The sequence below is a fragment of the Panthera uncia genome, assembly GCF_023721935.1.
Source record: "Panthera uncia isolate 11264 chromosome A3 unlocalized genomic scaffold, Puncia_PCG_1.0 HiC_scaffold_11, whole genome shotgun sequence".
Classification (NCBI taxonomy): Eukaryota; Metazoa; Chordata; class Mammalia; order Carnivora; family Felidae; genus Panthera; species Panthera uncia.
Genome location: NW_026057578.1, coordinates 84,909,056 through 84,930,601, shown reverse-complemented (window position 1 = coordinate 84,930,601; position 21,546 = coordinate 84,909,056). Strand labels below are relative to the sequence as shown.

The 21,546-nt window shown below is 35.4% G+C and overlaps 1 protein-coding gene across 21 annotated transcripts in view; it reads left to right on the top strand.

The window, feature by feature from the left end:
• TIA1 (TIA1 cytotoxic granule associated RNA binding protein) overlaps window positions 1–21,176 on the top strand; it is a 33,292-nt gene extending 12,116 nt beyond the window's left edge. For 4 of the 21 annotated variants that reach the window (XM_049651616.1, XM_049651624.1, XM_049651618.1 and 1 more), the window contains 11 exons: window positions 840–938; window positions 1,698–1,752; window positions 1,925–1,957; window positions 3,183–3,270; window positions 6,451–6,526; window positions 14,574–14,682; window positions 15,078–15,173; window positions 15,290–15,374; window positions 15,750–15,873; window positions 17,043–17,188; window positions 18,491–21,176. In XM_049651616.1, coding sequence (XP_049507573.1) covers window positions 840–938; window positions 1,698–1,752; window positions 1,925–1,957; window positions 3,183–3,270; window positions 6,451–6,526; window positions 14,574–14,682; window positions 15,078–15,173; window positions 15,290–15,374; window positions 15,750–15,873; window positions 17,043–17,188; window positions 18,491–18,617 — 1,038 coding nt within the window. In that variant the 3' untranslated portion in view covers window positions 18,618–21,176. The other 17 variants (XM_049651617.1, XM_049651620.1, XM_049651621.1 and 14 more) reach the window with 15 other exon arrangements.
• The last annotated feature ends 370 nt before the right edge of the window (window positions 21,177–21,546 follow it).

Here is a 21,546-nt window from a genome sequence, read left to right as displayed (position 1 = left end):
ACATAACAGGGAAGGGAGAGAAAAGATCATTAAAAGCCAGCACTGAGAAACCATGAGTCTGGTCAAACTTAACTAATGTCTGTAGCATAAAAAAATAATTATATGATAAGAAATGTGTGTTTAGCTTATATATCCATCCATCCATAAGTAGGACACTTAATCATTAATACAAAATTCAATTATACGTAGTAGTATAGTATAACCTGTTGAAGAAGATAATTTGTTTTGTTTTGTTTTGTTTTGTTTTAATGTTTATTTTTGAGGGGGTGCCTGGGTGGCTCAGTTGGTTAAGCATCCGATTGACTCAGGTCATGATCTTGTGGTTCATGAATTCAAGCCCCATATTGGGCTCGTGCTGACAGCTCAGAGCCTGGAGCCTGCTTCCGATTATGTGTCTCCCTCTCTCTCTGCTCATCCACTGCTTACTTGCTCCCTCTCTGTCTTTTTCAAAAATAAATAAACACTAAAAAGAGAAGGTTTATTGCGGGGGGTGTGTGGGCTCACATTGAGGAGGGACAGAGAAAGAGGCAGAGGATCTGAAGTAGGCTCTGTGCTCAGTGCATAGCTGGATGTGGGGCTCGAACTCACAAACTGAGATCATGATGTGAGCCAAAGTCAGAGGCTTAACCAACTGAGCCACCCAGGTGCCCCAAAGAAGATAATGTTCTATAAAATTACTATATTTCATTTTTTAAGTGTTTACTTCCTTATCTGAAGGTTTACTTATAGAATGGACCCTTCATTTTCCTTGGCTAATTATTGAGATATACAAAACTTTACGTAATTCCAAGGTAATAAGAGTGTACAACTTAAATTTGACTTTTGTGTTTCTTCAACAGACAGCTGGAAATGATCCATATTGTTTTGTGGAGTTTTATGAGCATCGTCATGCAGCTGCAGCGCTAGCTGCTATGAATGGGCGGAAGATAATGGGTAAGGTAAGCTGTCATAATTAAAGAAGGTGACTTGAGGGATGTCTTGGTGGCTCAGTTGAGCATCTGACTCCTGATTTTGGCTCAGGTCATGATCCCAGGGTTGTGGGGTTGAGCCCTGTGTCCAGCTCCTTACTGAGCATGGAGCCTGCTTGGGATTCTCCCTCTCTCTCTCTCTCTGTCTCTCTCTCTGTCTCTCTCTCTGTCTCTCTCTCTTTCTCTCTCTGCCCTCTCCCCCACTTGTTTTCCCTCTCTCTCTCAAAGTGAATGAATGAATGTGACTTGAAAATTTTTATTGCATGCACTTTTGTTTATCTTTTGGAAGTGCTATATTCACATTATAGCAAAAGGTCACATTTAATATTTGAAAGATGGGATTAAGCTTTTAGAGGACATGTTTATGTTGGTATTCTTCATGGTGCCTCACACATGGTACATACTAAAATATTCGTTGAATTACTCAAGCTTGGATGAAACGTCTAGAACTTTGGATAGTAATAGGGAAGAATAAAAGGAAAGAATTTATTGTTACTTTAGATAAGAAAGGTTAGTTGAATGTTAACAGAAGTACGTAAGATTAGGATTTGCCAACATTTGCGCAAGTATAGGTTAAAAGATAAGTATTAAAACTGACCAGAACTGGTATCCCCTTGAATGTTTCATCTACAACATATACTTTTCTATGTGTTTATAGATATAAATCTTGTTAATAACTGATTTTGAGCTTTATTTTTATGGAGTATAAATGTTGAAAATTTTTTTTAGGAAGTCAAAGTGAATTGGGCAACAACCCCCAGCAGTCAAAAGAAAGATACAAGCAGTAAGTATATTTTATACTCTTTGAACGTTTGTTTTTATTGTACACAGTAGTTTTATTATAAAGCATATAAACATCATACATGTTTGCAGTAATGTTTTGATCGTTATCCTAAGATATGATTGAATGTGTTTGTGTTAATAAATTTAAGAACAAATCTAATCTTTGTCATCAGGTAGTACCGTTGTCAGCACACAGCGTTCACAAGGTAATTGTATCTTCTTAAACATAAAATGAAATCTCTTGAAAGGGTATTCACTAACCACTTGAAGTTTTTTTGTTTGATACCGGGGGGAGGTGGGAGGGAGGAGGTCATATTTCTGTTTGTCTCTCAGGCAATATTTTTCCCCCTTCTTCCCAGTGTTGACCAAGTGTGGCTTGTCCACTACTTTGGTGCTATTTCAAGCTCTCTGACCCCCTTGGTAGCAGCTGATGCCTTAGAAATACTTTCACCAACTAAAGGGCAAGATACCCTGCTTCCTTGAGGTCATGGTCTGTGCTTCATACCCAGATCTTCTGATTGCTTGAGTTGCTCCTGAAACTGTGTTTCCCAAATGGCAATCCAATATGTTGCTTAAGGCCTGCCAAATGGGGGTAACTTTTCTTTCCAAATATACTTTGTCAAAGTTGATGTATGTGTTCCTTTAAAGTGTTGATCCAACTATTTTGTATTTTTAAAATGTTTCCTTTTTTGTGAACATTGTCTTTAAAAAAAAAAAAAACTTCACATATGGGATCGTTATTTCTCTCCAATGCTTTTTTAATGGTTCTGATATAAAGTGAAGGGATTACTGTTTTCATTCTGTTGCCTTCAGTCTTAGTTCACTTGCACATGGATTCACATAAACTGAATGGTGTAATGTCTGGGCAACCAAAACTGTTGGCTTTTGAGAAAACTGTCAAATACTTTAACATCAAACTGTTGCAATGCAAGGTATTTCTTTGATTGTTCTTCACAAAATATGGTTAAACCAAGTATATCATGTAGTTAGCTTCAGCAGATTGTCTTAACTGAGGCAAATCTAGTCTACGTATCTCACAGTACCACTATTTTATTTTAATTTTAAAACTTTAATGTAGTGGTAAACTGGATAAATGTAAATAATTACTATTAGAATGGTAATTAAGTCATTAAATTTTTTTGCAAAACTTATACTAGTTTATTGTCTTAGACCAGTGTAGTCATTGGCTGTAAGTAGAAATAGAATTGTCAGTTTCCAGTTAGATATGTCACAGTCTTTAAAGAGAATCTTTCCTATATTATGACCTTGATTCATTATGTGTAAAATTGATAGAATTTGTATAGACATAGGATAGTGTTAAACTTTTCTATAATCCATAAATTAAGATTACTTTATTGAATAAATTTTAATATATTTTAAATTCTAAAATTTTATTTTTCTTTTCACTTCCCCTTCCTTCCCTTTTATAAGATCATTTCCATGTCTTTGTTGGTGATCTCAGTCCTGAAATTACAACTGAAGATATAAAAGCTGCTTTTGCACCATTTGGAAGAATATCGTAAGTAACAGAAGATAAACTTAAACTGATTTTAATTAGAAACAGTCTTATGTAGAAGTAATTTGAAAATCTGTTATGAATTTTGGACATTAATTTTTTAACATTTGAATGTAATACATTTCGTTTAGAGACTATTTAAGCAGTTTATAGCCCAAGACTGTTTTCCCATTGATAAATAAATCTTCGGTCTTCAATTATTTTAAAATCCTTTTTCAGTTAGCATGAGCTCTTAAGAGACAAATTTGCTATTGTACACATTGTTTCTTTTATATAGTGTCTTGCTAACTTGGTCATAATCTTTAGTAACCTTGTGCTGTGACTAAGGTATTTGGACCGTTGGGGCACTTCTATGATACCATGCATTTTGTGTCAATAAATATATTTTAACAAAAAGAAACCTTAACAATTGACCCTAAAAAGCAGTTGTTAAATGTTAATCCCCAGGTATCTACTCTTTTGTGGTTGTTGTTACTGTTAATAATAATGCCTTTATGTATTTTGTGTAGCACTGTCTTGCTTGCATTTGTTATTAATCATACAGTTTAGGCCCTTTGTAAATAGCTCACTGAAGGTAGTGTTCATCATAAGAGAACTTCAGTATTTTGAAAAGCATGCCATAATACAGTAAGAATAAGTTGATTACAGTATTTACTTATAGGTACTTGTTGAATTTAGAAAACAGATTTTTGGGATTTCTCGTTGCTTTATTATTTTTCTAGCTAGAAAGAGTAGTAAAAAGGGCATGTTAGCTTTGGTTTAGTTTGAGAAACAGACCAACAGCAGAGATGAAAAAGATGAGGAGACTGGAAAATAAATGCCAATAGTATTGGTGGTAGATTTGGAGAGTTTTCATTTGAAGAGTTGTAGTTCATTGGTAGGATGAAAATCAACAGTGAACATGGAATGGCCGGAAGATTAGGGTTTATAAATGGACTCTTCTGTTAGGCAACATTTTTCTTTGTGAGAACTGATTAGGAAAATAAGTAAAGTTCTAATTTACTGATTGTTCCTTTTAACCTATCTTAGGGTTTTCATGATGGTTAGCTTGCTTTCAAATATCTAGACTGGAAGGTCTTAACCTGTGGCCTCTCAAAAGCTCTATAAATCTCTGTATACAAAATTTTGTGTTTGTTTTCATTTTGGTATGGAGTATCTTTGTAAGTTTTATCCTATTTTCAGAGTAGTCACAGGACCATAAAAGGATTAAAGAAGGATTAAAGAACCCTGATCTAGATCTTTGCTGCTTCTTCCTTAGAGAATCCTTTCAGAAATAAGTAAGACTTAAATATATTTCAAGGCTAACATATCCTGAAACTTAACTTTAAGAAGAAAAAAATTTTCTAACATTTTAACAGATTCAAACAGCTATTTTATTAAATGCTTTGATTTTGGTTGAAGTAGCTTCTGTGAAAACATGGGGATTTTAGTTTGGGATTGGATAAAGATTGTTTAACAATCAGTGATTTTCAGTTAAATGACATTCAAATTTTAATAATTTCATGACTTTAATCATGTATCAGTAATTTCTTTTTGTTAAATATGTTGGTATAATAATTACAGTCTAGATTTTCTTATGATTAACCATAATTATTGATGTGTGTGTGTGTGTGTGTATACATATATATATATATATATTTTTTTTTTTTTTGTAAGTCCTTTCTTTATAACTTGTAGATGATAATTTTAATTTGAGGTAACATATAATGTTTAAGTTTTAGGCTACCCAAGGAGTTAGTGTTCCTAAATTTAAAAGAACCATTCTCAGTTGGTAGCATCATTTCCTTTTTCTGTTAAAGGAGATAAATATATATTGAAAGGTTCTCGTCGTGATAGGTATTCTCTGTAGAAATCCTACAACAGTGCTCAGTTTATAGATGGTGTGTAGTAAGTGGTGGCCTATTAGAATATGTAGTATAAAAGATATAGTACTTTTGTGCCCTAATTTATACAGTTTATATTCCTTGAGTTTAGAGTAGTTTAACAAATTTTGCTATAGAAGTGAATCAGCTACCAAATTAAATGCATGTGTACCATACCGATAATTTAATATAAGTATTTTTTCATATTGAGAAGTGACTTGCATTAGTTTTCCCTTTCACCACCACCTCTTTGTCATTTTGACTCTAAACACTTAATAAATCACTTCTAAATTGATCGAAATGTGCTTATGTATACTTTAATATAAAATTATATTGCATGGCTTTCTGACTTGGGTTTTTGTTGTGAAAGTGCCTGTTTTGTTCATGTGTCCTGAGAGAACAAGCATTGTGACATACCTGGCTAACTTAAAAGCAGATTGCCTGTGAAGCACAATTTGAGTCCAATTTTTTGAGGTATGGAGTTTTAGCTATCATGGCTGGGTTTTTTTACTCAATCTCAAATAATAGGGCTCTGGTTATTTTGCAGAGTATCTCTGAAGAATGGACAGAATTGCCCTGGCTAACTACAAGCTACGGTTCACAGTGGATAAATGTTGGCGTGCTTTTTTACTTTCTGACTTTTTAAAATTTTGCTTTTATATCTTGTAGTTTCCAATCAATCTTATATGATTGCTATTTTAAAATTCAGTATAAAATCTTTTCTTATATAGTTTAAAACTAAAGTGTGTGTCTACTGTTTTTCTTCAATGATTTAGCATTTCTGAAAACATCAAGTTCTCAAAATTTACCCATAGTCCAAAAGGGGGGTGTCAATTGATCTGAGAAAATGAAGTAATTTAATTAATTTAGGAAATATACAGCTTTTCATTCTTTCAGTTTCCAGTTTTATATTTTAATTTTTTAATGATTAGGTAGTATGTGGTATCAAATAGAAAATTATAAATTGCATGGTTAAAGAAAGCCATTCATCTAATGTGCCTGTGAACCCTATAAATGGTTAAGCAATTTCATATGAATAGCTGCTTTTACCATGCTTAAGATTTGAAAGTTTAAAAACTTTTTGAAGTGGGAGGCAGTTTTTGTACAGTATATACATATATGTTTAAGTAGTTATTGATTTGCATGTTTATAAAGCCTCGTTTGCTAATACATGATAAATGTTATAGAATAAAAAGGTGAATATTCATTAAAGGTTCATTTTAATGAAGATGAAACATAAAAATGAGTTGTGTATGACATTCTCACTTGATACACAGAGGAGAGTGTGTAAACCTAAACTTCTGATTATTTCTGATTTCAGAGATGCCAGAGTGGTAAAAGACATGGCAACAGGGAAGTCTAAAGGATATGGCTTTGTCTCCTTTTTCAACAAATGGGTGAGCTCAATTAAAAAGTGCATGTGCGGTCCTTTAAGAGTAAAGAATAAAAGTACTCATTTTGTTTTAATGATTTTATTTCATCTGCCATTTGCTCATTTCACTGATAATTAATGCCTTCACAAGAGGGTATCTTTTTTTTCCTGTTTGGTCATTTATTCAGCATTTATTTAGCACCTGATATATGCGAAGTACTGATAAAATGTTTTCAGAATGTAGAAAGTAGAGATGTTTAAATTATCAGCCAAAGGTAGATATTGAAAATCTCATTTACTTAGTTAATTCATTATCTCCCTGTTTTGTATTCTCATGATAATTTACACTTGATCTTAGCCAAAAGGCCGAGAAGCGATATTCTCATGATAATTTAAAAGTAACTAATAACGTTTTCTGTGTTTGCTTCATATATATGAATATGTATAGCTTTTGATTATTATAAATTGATTTTTATATATGTTATTTTACTGATTTCTCTTAGTTGTAGTAATTTTCCATTGGTTCTTGTGGGTTTTTTTTGTTTTTTATGAATTTCTAAAATGTAAAATTCTATCATCTGCAAATACATACAATTTTATCTAAAAAAGGTAACTCATTAGGGCACCTGGCTGGCTCAGTCAGAAAGCCAGGGGAGGAATTTGAGCCCCACATTGAGTACAGAGATTACTAAATAAATAAATAAATAAATAAATAAATAAAATGCTCCAGTTGGTGGGAACTTTTAAAAAATTATATATTAATGTACTTGAAAATGTCTTCTCATTTCTTTCATTTAACAATCATTTACTGAGCACCAATTTGCATGCACTTGAAATTTTCAGGTTTTGTGGAAAAGGAAGGATAGTGCAGTTTGTCAAATGAGAGACAAGGGTAGGGTAAAGGGAAACCCTTTAGTGTGACAGCTGGAAGAAATCTTTGACATATCCTACATACAATGTAATCATGTGCTGTTGTTTTTAAAAATAATACACACACACACACACACACACACACACACCATGGAAATCTTTCCGTAACCAGTAATTATAGAACAATATAAAGAAGCTCTATAATTACTAATTATGGAAAGATTTCCCTGGTAAATTAGATGAAGTTTCATTTGTGTTAAAACAAAAAAACAAAAAAACATGTATTTGTTGGGTATCTGTTCTAGCAGGGATAAACAAAAAACTTGCTGCAGAGTTTCCTGTTTGGCGGTAGGAAGCAAGAGGCAAATGGAGGGCAGAGTGGGAAGCTTCTCACATTATACTGTTTGAATATTGAACCTTGTAAATAGATTATAAATTCAAATAAATGATTTACCTATTTTAGTGTAATAACTCAAGATTCAAAATAGTTAAATGCCAGAGATATCACACTTCAGAAATACAGGGGTGAATCGTGGGAGAATATATATGCACTGGAATATATGCTAAGATTTCATTAATTTTAGATCTTAGTGTGTTGCTTTTATGTTACAACTGTCATTCCGAAGATAAATAACAGAAACACTACTTTCTGTATAAGAACGCCTTAGGGAGTTAAAAAAAAAAAAAAAAAAAGAATGTCTTAGAAAATGAGCGAGCAGGGGCTCCTGGCTGGCTCAGTCTGGAGCATGTGACTCTTAATCTCATGCAAGATTAAGTGAGTTCGAGCCCAATGTTGGGCATAGAGTTTACTTTAAAAAAAGTTTGAAGGAAATGAACCATTAAGAGTTTTTGATAGGGGCGCGTGAGTGGCTCAGTCTGTTAAAAGTTCAACTTCAGGGGCGCCTGGGTGGCGCAGTCGGTTAAGCGTCCGACTTCAGCCAGGTCACGATCTCGCGGTCTGTGAGTTCGAGCCCCGCGTCAGGCTCTGGGCTGATGGCTCGGAGCCTGGAGCCTGTTTCCGATTCTGTGTCTCCCTCTCTCTCTGACCCTCCCCCGTTCATGCTCTGTCTCTCTCTGTCCCAAAAATAAAAAAAAAAAAAAAAAAAAAGTTCAACTTCAGCTCAGGTCTTGATCTCACGGTTCGTGGGTTCGAGCCCCGCGTTGGGCTCTGTGTTGACAGCTCACAGCCTGGAGCCTGCTTCGGATTCTGTCTTCCTCTCTCACTGCCCCTCCCCTGCTTGCACTCTGTCTCTTTCTCTCTCAAAAATAAATAAACATTAAAAAAATAAAAGTTTTTGATAGTATGCAATGTATTTTAGAAATATTTTTCTTTAATAAACGAGTTATATGAAATAGATACTATATCATTTCTTAATGGCTTCCGGTCAGGTTTATGACCATGTTACTGTGCCAGTTTCTTCTGGGTTTTAAAAAATACATCTGTTTGCAGTTATGCCAAATATTGTCAAACTTTCTAGTTACTCTGCCTGCTTACAGTGGAACTAATGTCTGGTTATTCCTCACAATGAATTCTTACTATCCAGATATTTTCTATAACAGCTTGCAACCATTTTGCCCAGAATTTATTTTCTAAATCAGAAATCTGCCTTAACAATGTTTACATGGCTTGCAAGTTTGGGTAAGAGAATGTAGAATGTACTGCAATTGTATCTCAGCTATTCATAGTAACATCATATTTTGGGATATGTTCAAATGTGTTATGCAGTGTAGCTGTCATCTTCCTTTCATGAAGTGAAAATGTCTTCTAAGAAAGTAGGTAAACCTGTGAAGAAAGTGAGTAAGCCTGAGAGGTCAGGGAAAACCCATGTATTAGAAGATAACTTGAAAATGGTAAAGCAGGGGCGCCTGGGTGGCTCAGTCGGTTAAGCGTCTGACTTCAGCTCAGGTCACGATCTCGCGGTCTGTGAGTTCGAGCCCCGTGTCGGGCTCTGGGCTGATGGCTCAGAGCCTGGAGCCTGCTTCCGATTCTGTGTCTCCCTCTCTCTCTCTGCCCCTCCCCCGTTCATGCTCTGTCTCTCTCTGTCTCAAAAATAAATAAACGTTAAAAAAATTAAAAAAAAAAAAAAGAAAATGGTAAAGCATATTGAGAGGTAAAAAGATAAAAGTTCTGCCATATGCATATGTTACCTACCAAATTTAAGAAGTTTTTTATGTAAGATGAGAAAATAACAACCAAGAGTGTTGTTGGTTTCGAAAGCTTTACTGTTTTTGTTGTTGTTGAATTTTTTTTGTTAACGTTTATTTATTTTTGAGAGACAGGAACAGAGCTTGAGCGGGGAAGGAGCAGAGAGAGGGAGACACAGAATCCAAAGCAGGCTCCAGGCTCTGAGCTGTCTGTACAGAGCCCAACGTGGGGCTCGAACTCATGAACTGCGAGATCATGACCTGGGCTGAAGTCGGATGCTTAACCAACTGAGCCACCCAGGCGCCCCCCTCAAAAGCTTTACTGTTAATCATAGCATCATATTTAGGAAAGGTAGAAAAATACTTGATACCATGTGTTGATAGCCACAATTAGTATGAGTTCCTTGGAGGATTGATACATAGGATTTTAATATTTTGTGCTATTTTGGGGAAATAGGTTGAGGGCTTTGGTGGACTAGGAACTAATTTTTTCTATTTGAGATTATGGCATATAAACCCCTACTATGTAAAAATCACTAATCATATTTAAAATAAAAGAGAGTCAGAATATCTATATATGGCCTCTGGAGTCAGCCAGAGATGGATTTGTATCCTAATAGCCATTCCTATGGTATGTTAATTTTGAGGAAATAATTTCATTTCCTAAGTTAGTATTTCAGCTTCTGTAAAATTTGTGTTATGTGATTGGCAGTGCTCTGGTGTTGTGAAGTGCCACAGCCCTAATTGCAGTTACCCCCAACTCCTTTGCCTCTCTTCTTATGTTGGATGTTTTAGGGACAATTGCCAATACCGATGGAATGTAGCTTTTCTGCCTACTCCGAAGTAACTAAATACTGCTAAAGAAAAATTGAGTCCACTGGTTTTACTTCTAATTTAACACTGAACACATTTTAAGTGAGTGCATGGTACTATCTTTGTAAACCTGTTCTTTAGTTTGACTTCCCATTGTTTGCTGTCTCTTCCTGTCTCCTCAAATATTCCTTCCCCTTCTTCATCATCACCCAAGCCGATGACTTTATGTTTCACTGAAAAAATAGAAACTATCATACAGGAATTCCCTCAGCTTTCAACCACCAAACCTACATAGAATTCATCCACCTTCCTTTTCCTCTATTACAGTAGAAGATATGTCCTCCCTGTAAAAGGCCAAATCCCTCACAGTTGGGATCCTGCCTCTCTTGCCTTTTCAGGGACTTTGTTCCTATGCTTATTCTTTTGTTTTCCTACTATAGCTTTATTGAGGTATAAGTCACATACCATAAAATCTACTTGTTTATTGTGTATAATTCAGTGGTTTTTAGAATATTCACAAAATTATGCAACTATCACAATTTTAGAATATTTTCAATACCCCAAAAAGAAACCGTCGCTGTCCTTTTCCCTCTATGTTCTCACTTCCTCAGCCCTGAACAACTTTTTTTTTTTTTTTTTTAAGTTTGTTTATTTTGAGAGCGAGTGCTAGCAGGGGAGGGGCAGAGAGAGAGGGAGAAATCCCAAGCAGGCTCTTCACTGCCAGCAGAGTCCAACACAAGACTCCCAACTCATGGACCATGAGATCATGACCAAGCCAAAATCCAGAATCAGATGCTTAACTGACTGAGCTACCCAGGTGCCCCAGCCCTGAGCAACTATTAATCTACTTTCTATGTATATAGATTTCTCTGTTTCGAACGTTTTCTGTAAACAGAATTGTATAATATGTTCTTTGCTATACTCTTGTCCTTTGTCATCAATCTTTCCCTTTGTTAGATCATTCCCATCGACCAGAAAACATGTTCTAGTATATATTAATCAAAACCATACTTGGGGCACCTGGCTGGTTCAGTCGGTAGAGCGTGGGTCTCTTGATCTCGGGGTCATGAGTTCGAGCTCCATGTTGGGTGTGGAGCCTACTTGAAAAAAAAAAAAACAAACTTGATTCCATATCCCTTTTCCTGCTGTGTCTCTATTTCTCTGCCGTAATTTAGAATCAAACTTCTCAAAAGATTTGTTTCCATACTGCTTTCACTTCATCTCCCATTCACAACTGTCTACACAAACACATGCACATGCCATAAAAAGTTTCTTCCTTCTCTTATGAGTAGTTTTGTTTGTTTTCTAGGGCTGCTGTATCAAAGTACCATAAGCCGAATGACTTAAAGCAACCAAAATTTACTTTCTCAAAAGTTTTGGAGGTAGAAGTCCAAAACCAATGCTGTTGTCATGGCTATGCTCCCTTTTAAGACTCTGTGGAAGAACATTCTCTTCTTAGTTTCTAACAGTTGCCAGCAATCCTTAGTATCCTTGGCTTGTAAATACGTAAGTCCAGCCTCTGCCTTTGTCTTCACATAGCCCTTTTAAGTTTATTTTGAGAGAGAGCATCCAAGCGAGAGGCAGAGAGAGAGTGAGAGAATCCCCAAGCGGGACTCAGTCCCATGAGATCATGACCTGAGCCAAAATCCAGAGTCAGATGCTTACTGACTGAGCCACCTAGGCACACTAAACATTTTTTTTTTTTAAGTTTATTTATTTATTTTAAGAAAGAGAATCACAAGCAGGCTCCTGTTATCAGCATGGAGCCTGATGTGGGGCTCGAACTACAAACCATGAGATCTTGACCTGAGCCGAAACCAAGAGTCAGATGCTTAACCATCTGAACCACCCAGATGCCCCTGTCTTCTCCTCTTCTGTTTTTAAATTTTTTTAAATGTTTGTTTATTTGAGAGAGAGGGGGAAAAAAACAGGAGTGGGGGAGGGGCAGAGAGAGAGAGAGAGGGAGACACAGAATCCAAAGGAGGCCCCAGGCTCTGAGCTGTCAGTACAGAGTCCAATGTGGGGCATGAGCTCACGAGCCATTAGATCATAACCTCAGCTGAAATTGGATGCTTAACCGACTGAGCCACTCAGGCACTCCTCTCCTCTTCTTATAAGGACATCAGTCATACTGTATTTAGGACCCACCCTGATCCAGGATGATCTCATCTTAACTAATTCGTCTGCAAAGACCCTGTTTCCAATTTTGATCATCTTCACAGTTGGGGGAGCAGATGGTAGTTAGGACTTTATATCAATTAAAGGGACACAGTTCAACCCACAACAGTTAGCATTTCATGAATTGCAAACTGGTAAGTGTGGTAAACAATGTGTGTTTCTTTTTAAGAATATGCATTTCCTTTTCATGTATCTCAAGAATAGCCTTTAGCCTTGAATCTGTTTCTTCTTTCATGGTAGATAAAGCCTACTTTTGACATAACAGATAAGAATTGTACCCCATTTACTTTTCAGTCCACTGTAAGCTGGCTTTTGTTCTCATTCTGTACCAACAGTACTCTTTTCAGATTTACTGCTAGATTTCTATGTCTTTGGCTCTGTGACAGTACACTTTTGTCAGTTTCTTCCTTTCATCACTGGGAACTTCTTAATCGCCTTAGCTAGTAATTTTTTCTTTACCTAGTTTTCAGATTTTGTTGTTTCTCAGGGCTCTGTCCCAGGATGCCTTCTTTTTTCTTTCTGGTCTTTCTTCATGACTCTGAATTTCATATCTCCAGTTCAGCAGTTTACTTTTTTGTGCACCATGCTTACTAACAAATAGTTTTAGTTTAGATGTCCTACATCTCAAACATAATGTGTCCTTTTTTTTTTTTTTTTTTTTTTTTTTTTTTTTTTTTTTAAGTTTATTTTGAGAGAGAGAAACCGTCAGGGGAAGGGCAAAGACAGGGGACAGAGGATCAGAAGCTGGCTCCCTCCACCCTGACAGCAGGGAGCCTGATGCAGGCTCACCATTCACAAACCTGTGAGATCATGACCTGAGCCTGCCTAAGTTGGATGCTTAACTGAGCTACCCTGGTGCCCCATCAAACTTAATGTGTCTTAAATGGAGCTCTTTGGTTCTTCCTCAAACTGTTTTCCTCCTCCCTCCTAGGTTTCTTATTTCAGTAAATGCTAACTAACACTGTCCTCCCTACTGCCCATGCAGGAACATAGGTTATCTTTGATTCCTCCCCTTTTACTTACTGTGCATCACCACAGTTCTGTTGAGTCTTCCTGTAGATATATGCACTGCTACTGCACTAATCCTAGTCACCAGCTTTTTTTTTTTTGCTGTAGGTATTGAGTTAGTTTCAGAGTGTCTTTTTCCTATTACTACCCATGTCTGTAAACCATTCTCTTCCTAGTGCTAAGAATGGCCCTGTTAAAACATGAATCAGATCATGACACTCTCCTACTTAAAATCTTTTAATATTTTCCTCTGGTACCTGTTTTTGCTCACTAGATTCCACTAAAACTAGTTGCCTTTAACATGCCTTTTTATTCCAAACATACTAAACTGTTTCCTGCTATAACATACTTTGCAGTGCTTTTCCCTCCACCAGGGCTTTCTTCCCTGACGTTTTGACTTGGCTAGCTCCTGTTCCTCTCAATTTCAGTGTAAATGTTATATTTCAGAGAGACCTTCCCTAATCATGCTGTCTAAAGTAGATCCCAAAGCCCATATTCTCTATCCCATCCTTTTGCCTCTGTCATGGCATTTACCACAATTTGTGATAATTTAATTTGTGGCCCCAAAAGAATGTCTGCTCTGAGGCAGCAGAGACCATGTCTGTCTCATTAACCAGCGAATCCCTAGCACTTAATCTGATGCCTACCTAGAACATGGTAGATGTTCAGTGTTTACTTGTTAGATGAATGAGAAATGAAATACTGTCATTAAGAAGCTTGTTGGATTGTGTAAAGTGAGATTTTCATCCACAGTCTGAGTTATTAAATGAACTTTATAAGGGGCTTTGAACTTTTTTAGGGAATTAACATTCCCAGAGTCTGATATCCAAATAAAAGAAAGATAATTTAAAAGCACCATTACATTTTAAGAAACCTATCATATATTGTGTATTTTTAAAATTTACTTATTTAAATGCAAGTTAACTATTGTGTATTTTATAAATAAAGCATTTTCATTCAGAAAACCATTGTGAAAACAGCTGAATTTTCTCTACTGCTTGTAGTCACTCAACATCAATTAATAGTGGCTTCTTTGTCATTTCTAATGTGCGGAACAGGATGCCGAAAATGCCATTCAGCAGATGGGTGGCCAGTGGCTTGGTGGAAGACAAATCAGAACTAACTGGGCAACCCGAAAGCCTCCAGCTCCAAAGAGTACATATGAGTGTAGGTGTATTGGAGAAGAAAAGGAAATGTGGAATTTTGGAGGAAAATACGCTAGATTTTAAATGTTAGAGCTGTTCCTGGAGACTTATTGCAGAAATAGATGAGAAGCAAATCAAGACTACTGTCCAAAATGTACTTAGTTTTCATTTTTGTGATTTTAAATAATAAATGATATTATTTCTAATGTCAAGTCTCCTATTAAAGAGAGAATATTGAGTAATTTTTTTTAGATAATCTTGGGCGGGGGGATTAATCCTCAAGCAAATGTAGTATGTATTCTATACGCATTTTGGTCAGGGTAAAATTTACCACTATAGTAGTGTAGTCAATGTTACTTTTCTCTTTCTGAACATTTCATTTCATGAGTTTAAAATACTAAACTTTTCCCTCCCCAGCAAACACCAAACAGCTGTCGTATGATGAAGTTGTAAATCAGTCTAGTCCAAGCAACTGTACTGTATACTGTGGAGGTGTCACTTCTGGACTGACAGGTATGGGAAATTTACTTGTGTGTCATCTTGAGGTTAATGTTTTTACTGAAAAGCTTAATATCTGTATAGGATTTTATATAACTTAGTGTGGTTTGTTTTTGTTTTTTGTCTAATAGAACAACTAATGCGTCAGACTTTTTCACCATTTGGACAAATAATGGAAATTCGAGTCTTTCCAGATAAAGGATATTCATTTGTTCGGTATGGGTGGTTTATTCGAAAAAAAAAATTTTCTCCCAAAAAATGTTTGAATGTTTAACTTAGTAGTTTTCTTAAAAATTTACCTTGGTTAGAGAAATAGAAATTTCTCTAGCATTTAGCAGTATTTGCCACTGTTTTTTAATTGGTTCCCTCCCTGTTACCACAAGGCCAATAAAACATTATCTATTAAGAAGTTTCTCCAAAACTATAAGACTTTTGAAAAAAAAATATAGCAAAGAAAATAAACAATCGTATTGATTCTTTTGTATGAACTACCTGTTTTATGTCAAGCTCAGTTTGATTTTTAAAAATAGACTTTATTCATAAGTACTTTAAACAGTTAATATTGGTGATTCTTAGTATTATTTCCAATAGGTTCAATTCGCATGAAAGTGCAGCACATGCAATCGTTTCTGTTAATGGAACTACCATTGAAGGCCATGTTGTGAAATGCTATTGGGGCAAAGAAACTCTTGACATGATAAATCCTGTGCAACAGGTGAGAGGGTTCTTGACTTTTCACAGTAATTGCTGGGCTAACAATAGGTTATTTTAAAATGAAATTGTTGGAGGGATGCCTGGGGCCGAGTCGGTTAAGTGGCTTACTCTTGATTTTGGCTCAGGTCATGATCTCACAGTTCATGAGATCAAGCCCTAAGATGGGCTCTGTGCTGCATTCCAGAGCCTACTTGGGATTTTCTCTCTCCCTCTCTCTCTGCCCCTCCCCAGCTCATGTACGTGCTCTCACACGCTCGCTCGCTCGCTCTCTCAAAAAAATTTTTAAAAAATGAAATTGTTGATAGTCCTTGTTTCTAGCTAAAGTGATTATCTATAAGGGCTCTTGTTACATGTATTATAGTTCTAGAGTGGTAGTTTACCTGGCAGGGTATTCAATTTTTTCTTAACACTTGGTAGATCTATTCACATACTATTTGGAGAACTCACAAGCATGTTTGACTTAGTTGAAACAAAACCTATAAACATATTTAGAGCTTTGGCATTTTCTTCTAGATTTTTGCTGCTTTTGTTTTTCCAGGCAGCTTTAGTGGTTTCAAATGTAATCCCATAAAAATTTCTGTGAGGAAACTGTAAATGGAGCACCAAGACAAGAGTAGGAAAATCCTAAACTATGTACGTTTCTTAGGTAAACTGAATATAGGAATAAGTAATTTTCAAATCTTCCCTATCTAGTTTACAAAACATTTAAACATTATACTGGGTGTTTAATATTTATTACTAGGGCCTTACCTGCTACCTTACAGAATGTGCCATTCAGAGCATCATGTAGAGTTACAGCACTATAACTTCACTTCTTTTTCTTTTTTAGCATTCATTTTATAAGCTTTTGTTTATCCTTTATTTTTTTTCTTTTTTAAATGTTTTTGAGAGAGAGGGCACGTGCGTTCGAGTTGGGGGAGGGACAGAGAGTGGGAGACAAGATCTTAAGCGGGCTAACCCCTTAGAGCCCAGTGTGGGGCTCGAATTCACAAGATCATGATCTGAACCAATGTTGGATGGTTAACTGATTGAGTCACCCAGGTGCCCATCCTTTCATTTTAATTGTAATGATGGCCCTATGTATTATGGCTATATATTTGTGGTATATTAGGACTGTATGTGTACATACAACTTCAAATAATACTAAATTACCTGTTAAAATTTTAATAGCAGAATCAGATTGGATATCCACAAGCTTATGGCCAGTGGGGCCAGTGGTATGGAAATGCACAACAAATTGGCCAGTATATGCCTAATGGTTGGCAAGTACCTGCATATGGAATGTATGGCCAGGCGTGGAATCAACAGGGATTTAAGTAAGCATACCTGCTCTTTTCCTTTATTATTAGCCTTTGAAAAAGTCAAGAACTTAGGAAGAGATTTTAAGTAATTAGTCAGTAATGTGGTCCTCAGTCTAAAGCAAGGACTTAGTTTAGAGTGGTTTTTAATTTATAGTTTTAAGTGTATTTCTTTAAAAATTTGTCTGGAAATGTGCTGCCTTGAGGTATAACCAGTGTTATAAGATTTTTGGTAATGCTTGATAATGAATCAACTAATATTTAAGAAAATGAGAGCTTAATATTTACTAAGCTTTTTATGTGACTAAAGATCATTTAGCCATTCTTGCATACAGTTATTTTGATGCTAGTTGTTTTATTCATTATGCCTTTATTTTTCTGTGCAAAAGGATTTATGCACACATTGTTATATGGATGCCTCTTTATACACCCTGAATTATTAAATTTTATTTAAATTTTTGAAACACTGAAAATTAAAATAGTTCTTAGTTTCTATTTTAAAATAATCTTACATTTTTGGGGTGCCTGGCTGGCTCAGCCATTAGAGCATGTGACTCGATCTCAGGGTTGTAAATTCACACCCATGTTGTTGTGTAGAGATTACTTAGAAACAAAATCTTCTAAAAAGTAAAAATAAAAAGAGTCTTGTGTTTGTAATGTTGAAAAAAATTGAGTTTACATATGCTAATAATTGTTTTAATTTCTTCTTTGAATAATAAAAATGCTAGTCCTTACTGTACCAAATGATTGTTTCTTTCGAGTAGTTGTTTGTTCAGTGTTATGTCCAACCCAGGTGGACAGTTTTCCTTTTTGAGATTAGAAATGAATTTTTTCTGAATTCAAAGGGGATAAATGTTTACAGGTAAAGGGTATTTTTTTTTTGTAACTGTATTAAACTAACAAAATTAAACTGCATAAATTAAACCTGTGACGATGCTTCGTTTTTTTGGCTTTTTTCTTTATTTCATTTTGAGAGCGATTGGGAGTGAGCAGGGGAGGGGCAGAGAGACCGGGAAAGACAGAGGATCCAAAGTGGGCTCTGCGCTGATAGCAGAGAGCCCATTTCGGGGCTGGAACTCACAAACTGTGAAATCATAACCTGAGCTAAAGTCAGACACTTAACTGACTGAGCCACCCAGCACCCCAGGATGCTTGTTTTTAGGAAAAATAGCTTTTGCCTTTGCTTTCTCTGGCATAACCATTACTCTTATATTTGGGCTTAAGGAAAGTGTATTTTCTTTGTATATGTTACTTCTTGGCACTACATTTTATTTTAATCAGTGGATTTCCCCTCTTTGCTCCTTTCATGTTTTCTACCAGTCAGACACAGTCTTCGGCACCATGGATGGGACCCAATTACGGAGTGCAGCCACCTCCAGGACAGAATGGCAGCATGTTGCCTAATCAGCCTGCAGGGTATCGAGTGGCAGGGTATGAAACCCAGTAAAAAAGGACTCCATAATCTAAAGCCAGTGGCTTGAGGCTACAGGGAGTGTAGTAAAGCCGTTGTTTACTTAAAAGATTTATCAAATCAGTCAGTGCAAATGTCAGATACAATGTATTTATTTAAAAGATTCATTTTTTTAATCATGAAATTACTTATCATCCACATTGTTTTAAAAAGAAACAAGATGCTGGATGTCTGCCAATTTTTGCCTTCATTACCTTTTTTGATAAAGTTTCTCAGATCCTTGTTTCAAATACAAATGCAGGGATTGCTGCCACTTTTTTAAAATTAAGAGGCAGAAAATTGCACAATGTTGAACTTTTTTCCACTAAAGTAGTGTGCAGTTCTAGTTTGCATTCCTGATATGATTTAAAACATGTAATATAAAGATGTTAAAAAAAAATGAAGAACCAAAACTGTGCAGAGTCTAGAAGTTCTTTGTAATCTTCAGCTTGTGCACAATTCTGTTTTAGGGGTTTTTGTTTTGTTTTTTGTTTTTAAGGCATTGTTTGAACTCTCCCATCTCCACTGTTTTCCCTTGGGGTTTTTTAAATATAAATTATTAGTTTACATCATTTTTGTAACTACATTTTTCACAAATTTGTCTTGCCTTATTAAATTTCTGTAAAATATACTTAAATGGAAAAAAATGATGTTCACTTAGTTTGAAAACTTTTCTCAGATGGATTGATAATTGCATTCATTTTGTGTTTTATATGAGAAGGTGCCTCAAGAATTCCCTCTTGGATTTGTTTAAAAGGATTTTTATCTTCTGTGATATACTTTGCTGTGTACCAGGAAATATAAAAACAAAAACTTGCTACTAAAGAAAATCTCTGAAATGTGATAAGTTCTTATGAGCCCGTGTTAATTCCATGTGTCAACTTCTACATTTACATGTACTGTTTCATTCTGTAAAATGTTTTAGCAGTTTAATATTTTGCACAATTAGCAAGCTTTGTAGGTCATTTCCTTCTTAAAGGCATCCTGCAGAGTTGACAGATTTATAAGGTTCTAAGTTGTTTGCATGTGAATATCAAATACACACTTTGGTAGTCTTTGAATACAAAGTCATCTGCTCTTGTTTTTCAAGAATTTTGAGACACAAAGTTGTATGTAAAGGAAGATATTAATTTGCCATTTTCTAGTTATATTTACTCAAAAAGAGTGAATCAATTTGTACAAATGATAGCTGTGAAACTGTAGAATATCCTACATCAGGCTTGGGGTTCATTTTGAACTTCAAAATTAGCCTGAAGGACCAGCCGGGCAAAGTGTTTTTTAAATGTTCAGAGGCCAAAAGATAAACAAACAAAAAAAAACCTTAAAATCCTACCTCCTTAAACAGCCTTCAAAGAGGAGAATCCTCAGTGCAATCATTATTTTGATTCTTTTGGTACCTGTTTTCCTGGAGTTCCCAATTTTATTATTTTGGGGTGGCTCCGAGCATTAAGAGGTTTAATCTTTGATGGCATTATTCTAGTTTTGAAATTTCTAGTACATTTCAGAGTGTCGTCAAAGAGTTGTGGGAGATTTTGTTTTGTTTTCAGTGAAAGTCACAAACTTCATTCTTCCTTGACTCACAAAGGGGAAGAGTCCCCAATATACATATTTGGATGGTTCCGTTGTTTTTAAGACCTTCAGAGAGCTCCTAGTATTTAGCAACAGATAAAAGCCTGTGAAATCTTGGTTTCCTGAACTGTCTTTTCCAGGTAGGAGCAAATTAAGGTGGTCTCTAAAGCCAATACTCATGTAAACCAGAGCCCAGGAAAGACAACTCATAAGTGTATAATTCTCTGGAGCTCAATTCTATGCAGTTGTACTGATGTTTCATTAAGTCACTGTGTATTTTTAAGTGTTGATACATTAAAAGTTGCTTTATGGAAGATGAGTAAATTTTTTAAATACTTGGGAATTTTATTTCCTTGTTAAATTTTACAGATCAGGGCATGCAACCAGAAGCAGCTTAAATGAAATACTCAAAAAAATAAATAAATAAATTATCAGGAAACTATTTTTAGATTCTTCTGGCTTATGTTTCTATTTTAGGACCCTCGTTATTTTTCTTACTCAAAAATACTTTATTTCCTGTACACCTGTGGACTGCAGGGTAAATTATTTGGGCATAAGTAATTTAAACAAAAGTATAATTTTCATTTTGACTATCTTAATAATACTTTTTACTAGTCAGTATATTTTCTTATTGCACAAGTCTTAAAGTGTACATTGACTACTTTTTGAGAAGAAAGTGGTATTTCTCAAAAAGTTACTACTGAACAAATTGACATTTCAAGAACATTGCTAACTTTGGTTTAAATCTTACTCCTAGTGTTGAATCATTTAAAGATTTTTTAGCCTAAAAATCATACTGGTATTAGTATCAGGTAAGGAAATTAAAGTTTTAAAAATGGCTTCATTGTCTGCAATATTCATTCAGATTACTATAAAATACATCTGGTACTGTAAAGAACCTGAAGTGATACACATTGAATGGGTCATTAATCCAGTATTCTTTGCCCTGACTGTTTGGATATTAAAGTTCCTTTATGTTTTCTATAACCTGTGGGATCTTCTTGCAGTGATTATTGTGTGTGAAAGATTTTTTTGGTCTAGCGATATTGTTATATTCACTCAGGTATTTTTTTTTTTTTTAATCTTATTCCAGAAACCATGGTTTTCATTGGGTTACTGTTTAATACCACAAAGAATTGGCATTACATAGATTTAACTCATTATGAAACCAGGATCTCATTTTCCTTGTTGATGTTATCTCCCTGTTGAAAATGAGTTCCACATTCCAGTTTTATTCTCCTGTTCTGTCCCTGTGCTTGGCTTGTCTTCCTTTTGTATGTGTTAGAGTTCAGTTGACATTTGAGAAGGCAGTTGGCAGGGACTAGATTACATATACAAAGAAAGTTACGTTCGCTAT